Source organism: Penaeus chinensis, chromosome 35, assembly GCF_019202785.1.
Source record: "Penaeus chinensis breed Huanghai No. 1 chromosome 35, ASM1920278v2, whole genome shotgun sequence".
NCBI lineage: Eukaryota > Metazoa > Arthropoda > Malacostraca > Decapoda > Penaeidae > Penaeus > Penaeus chinensis.
The window spans coordinates 10,318,726-10,323,725 of NC_061853.1; the positions used below are offsets into that span (position 1 = coordinate 10,318,726).

Here is a 5,000-nt window from a genome sequence, read left to right on the forward strand (position 1 = left end):
GAAAATGTACAACCATCAATGGGAAAACATGAGGTGGGAGAGTTCCACGTGACTGGTCATCCATCTGGCAGAGCTGTTGGACAGAAATGGATACCGTCAAAATTACCATTTTCATCAAACTAGGTTGTAATTGTTTTTAAATAAAAATGGAAGGTAACAGACCTGTGCAACAAAAGTAAATAAAAGAGAAAAAAAGAAATATCTCTCCAGAGAAGGACAGAGAAACCCATCATTCAAACAGAGTAGACTTGAGTGAGAAAGAGCATCTAAACAGTATAATCGGTCAGTGCATAAGATCTATAACAATAAATTCACACTTGATATTTGTAACTCTACCTTTGCCCAATATCTGAGGGCAATTCCCAGGGTAAGTACTCTGGGGTCGATCTCAGCATAGTCAGCTAAGAGTTGATTGGTGTGCTTGGGAGAGGTGCTGCCTGCGCCCACCACCATCCTCAATCCGGTGTTTGCGTGGGTGAAGGCCATTGTCGGGAATGATGATGTCAGATCATCTAAAACATCTCTGTGGTAAGGAACACCAATTTCAAAAATTAAATAAAAAAAAAAAGTAGGACTAACAATCTCCCCTATTATTCAACAAAAAATGTAATAATCATTAAAATCACAACCTATCACATCTTTAATACTTACGTGTACAAGTCATTTTTTCGAACCAACTCCCTCACTGCCAAAAGGGCAATGGAAGGATTAAGGTTCTCGTCCATTACTACATCTATGTTGATATCACTTGTTTTCATGCAGAACCCACTTACAGATGATCCCACCATCTCTAATCTGCACCCTGTATAAAGCAATGTATATATCAATTATCAAACCATCTACTGACACCATTTTGCTGCATACAGTAATATTCTTTATACTATACTATACTATACTATACATAAATAATCCATCTCTGCTTTTACTATCATATCATCTTTTTACTTTTACTTTATTCATCTATGCAACTTATTTCTTCTAGTTCATAGGAGTCCTAATCTAACATAAGTTTACAGCCACATATATCAAGTCCTGTCAATTGGAGAGTATTGCTCATGACACCCAAAAGTCACACACAGCAAAAGGACACTCCAAATGCGAGAAACTCACCTTCCACTTTGGCCGCTAGCAATTTGTTAAGTTCCTTCACGACCTCTTTTCTGGTAGACATCATATCTGGAGTCACTTTCACCTCTTCTACTATCTCCAAGATCAGCTTTTCTACAGCAGCTACCTGTGCTTCAATTGGGGATGGCACATTCTTCAGAGTAGTCTCCACGTCTTTAGCCTGAAACAGCAAAGCATTCACATCATAAATGGCTGGCACAATTAAATTAAATAACTGAAATCAATTGACTTTGGCCCAGTGACGCATCACCATACATGCAGTCGTACCCCGCAGACCAAGCGGTTTGTTATGACGTGTTAACCCAACAACAATGGCTTTTACCAACTCCAAGCCATGGGCCAGACATCTCATACAGTTTGCCACAGAAATGAAAATTGGAGGCACAGGAAATATGTTTTCCCTGTTATCTACAATTATGACTGTGGCATATTTGATTTCCAAATAAAAAGATTAAATGAACATTCTAGGCCTCCTTTCAAAAGCTGTTCCTCATCAACAACCACAGTCTGTCCCAATAAAATGAGATGACTGATTACCACAAACAAAGAGAGGGCTCAAATATACATAGCATGGATATTTTCCACTTAGCATATGGATTCAGTGCATAATGGCCGAAACAGGTGTCACTTCGCACAAACTGGGTAACTTATATGTAAAGTATGTAAACAAAAAAAAACACAAAATATATCTAAACAATTTATGCACTCTACTATCATATATTTAAAAATTTATTTAAAAGTATTAAATAAGACAATTCTAGCATATATATATAACAGTAGCTTTCAATTCATATATTACAGTAGTTTTCAATCTATCTTGTCAAAAACTCCATAGATAATAAGAAAACATCAATACTTATTTACATTTTACAGGAAATATAAATTTCTTTATGCCTGTAAATTCAACGATACACCATATTTCCTGATGTCATAAAAGGAAGTGACTCCAAGAAATCATAGAAAGGAAGTGATATCATTTTACATCCTCCCTCTTCACTTCCGCATTGTAGTATTTGACATGATATAAGCTCCTCCTCCTTTGTCTGGGAGAAGGGATAGAACATCCCACAATGCTTTGGCTACACTGCCAGTCCTGAGATCAAGGTTCCTAACATGGATGTGGCTTTTCATTTTGACAAGATCTTCAGCATGTCCCTGAGAGGAACATGATTAGGAGTGCATCTCACCTTCTGTCACTCATTTGTTACTCTGAAAATGTGTATTCACAATGTGTCATACACCCTCCACTAATATAAAGGTTGCAAAGATATCATGGTGAAGGAAATTCAGGCTGCAATTCCTGATGGGATTATAGCCCATGCCTCACATACAGAACTACTGATCTCTCAACTCTCAGATGGCATCAAGCAATCTTCCTACAGACTATGTTGCAAAATCTGCACTCCCTTCTGCCAAAAATGAAGCTGATCACCTTGTTGATGATTTTCTATGGAAGTTCTGTAGCCAGTCATCGATGTGGTGAACAGCTGATTTTTCATAATTTTTGTCCCTTACAAGATGATATCCATGGATTAAAGCCTGTAAGTCTTCAGGGAATACCATCAAGCCCTGTAATATGTCCCCAGTCAATGAGCAATGTGGCTTCATAGTATATATATCAGTTATGTCTGGGTGACAGACCAGAGGCAGGGTATACCACAACTTTTCATATCTACATGTACCAATACCATGGAGAGTTCCCCATTCCCCAAAAGTATGAAGGATGTAATTGACCTTCTGGAAAAGAGGGACCTTATAGACAAGGGATAAATGTTATATACTGATGACTGGTATTCGTCCCTTAATCTTTTTTCACTACCTACACAGGTACAGAAGACAAATGCTGTTGGGACTGTCAGGACCAACAGGAAGTTCATTTCAACAGACCTGCATGTGAAATCTGCAAGCATGCTTGCCCTGCAGTGGGTGGATAAGCAGCCAGTAACTATGCTGTCTACAGTCCACATAAATGAATCAGTGATTTGCTGCTGATAATGTTCCAGGGAGGGGGTTTATAAGAACACAAGGACTTGCTGCACAAACGCTAGTGTAGGTCTTTGTATTTATATATGCTTTGAGGCATGGCATGCAGTCTAGTATTGGGCTGCATTTATTTCAAATGAATATATCTTTTTATTACCCTCACAATATCCTAGCAGGTGTTAATGAGAGTAGCAAATTTGGTATTATCAGTCTGGAACAACCATTAGAATATACTAAAATTGGATTTTAGCTTTATGAACATGCTAAACTTCATGTTTTTCTCAATATCATCATCTTCAATATTCTCCCTTGGCAAAACAAGGGGTGTAAAATTGGAGCTTATCCTCTGATTGAGCTGCCCACAGTGTGTGACTGCTATAGATACATCTGGAAATAAGGTCTGTTCACTCTAAGAGACCCACTGTAAACATGAAAAAAAGACTCTATAGCTGTCAGCAACTAAAAGGAGAACAAACTGTGGCCTTTTAAAATGGCAGGCCTATATATAACATCCTTATTTTCAGAAAAAAAAGAGCATAGCTAAATTTTACTACATAAACACAACATTATTAGAAATCATTAGACATAAGCCTAATTAACAAATGTAGAAACTATATTCTGTTGCAGAATTTTGACGGAAAGCCATTTTTGTTATTTCCTCGAAAAATGGCAAAATTAAGAGGTATCATTTTCAAGATTTGAAACCAAGCCATTTATTTTTTATTACTCTTTTTGAGGAGTTACTTCAGTCTAGGGAATAAAAAAAATAAGGGGATCTCAAAATACCCCCAAAATAGCACACAGTCCACTCAATAGCTTAACGGATTCAACATATATAATGGGTACCATTACCGTTCAGCAAGTAAAATGTAAAAACTGAGAAAAACAAAATATTATAACTGACTTATTCCAAACTCAACTATTTTGTTTCCCATCTCAACTGTTTTATGTTTCTTAAATTAAAATCTATAAAGTATTTCTAACCATATTTTTCACATGGTTTCATTGACAGAATGTTCTTGTCTATATTCATTGATTGTCACTATGACAATCATTATTATTAGTATCATCATTATCACAACTACTAACCTCTTTGAGTTTCCTGTGCCTTGCATCTGCAATATGTCTCCTGCATACAATCAAGGAATCACAGTGATAATCACATAATCTGCAGAAGTATTTGGCCTTCGGAAATCTGATCGATTTCTGTAGGGGGGAAAAAGAAAATAGTAACAGTTACACAAATAGAGTTCACAATCAATGATGGATAGCATCTTGTGAATCATATTAGGCCTGTTGACCTTGTTGCCTTATGTACAATGACAGATCTGCTTTTGACTGAAATACTTTTATATAATAATCACTGAAGCAATCAAATACCTCAAACAACTTCATCTACTTTTAAACTATGCCCAGTCTTTATGCCCTTTTTTTAAATTTCACAATGACCATTATTATACCTGTGTGTGTGCTTTATCTTTCCAGTGCAAAGGCAGAGCAGGAATGAACCCTTTCTGCCACAATAAGCAACAAATAGGCTGAGCATATTGGGCCACACTCATGGCACTATTCATACCATGTATGTATAAACATGATCGAGTCAGCCTTTTTGTATAGCCAGCTAATTAGACAAGGTTACTGGACCCTAAAGTTTTTAAATAACCACCCTGGACTTGTAAAGCCTCTAACCATTGTACATGCTGAAGGCTGCAAGCAACATCCAGTTAGCAGCAAATCTACCACCTTCCATGTTACGGTGACCCAGTGGCTTGGAAGTCTTGCAGGTCTAATTTCTTCCATACCATTCTATATGCACACTGGCCTCATCCTGATTGGCCACTTATTGTCTGTCATTATGCTGAGCACCTGAAGCTGGGGTTCAACCAGCC

General features: G+C 37.3%; 1 protein-coding gene across 3 annotated transcripts in view; it reads right to left on the reverse strand.

Moving 5' to 3' along the window:
- LOC125044537 (terminal uridylyltransferase 4-like) overlaps positions 1-5,000 on the reverse strand; it is a 43,174-nt gene that overhangs the window by 28,779 nt on the left and 9,395 nt on the right. For all 3 annotated transcript variants that reach the window (XM_047641235.1, XM_047641234.1, XM_047641236.1), the window contains 5 exons: positions 4,201-4,317; positions 1,111-1,288; positions 652-802; positions 337-523; positions 1-73 (listed from right to left, as the gene is read on the reverse strand). The exon at positions 1-73 is cut by the window's left edge and continues 75 nt beyond it. In XM_047641235.1, coding sequence (XP_047497191.1) covers positions 1-73; positions 337-523; positions 652-802; positions 1,111-1,288; positions 4,201-4,317 — 706 coding nt within the window. The remainder of the gene's footprint in view (positions 74-336; positions 524-651; positions 803-1,110; positions 1,289-4,200; positions 4,318-5,000) is intronic.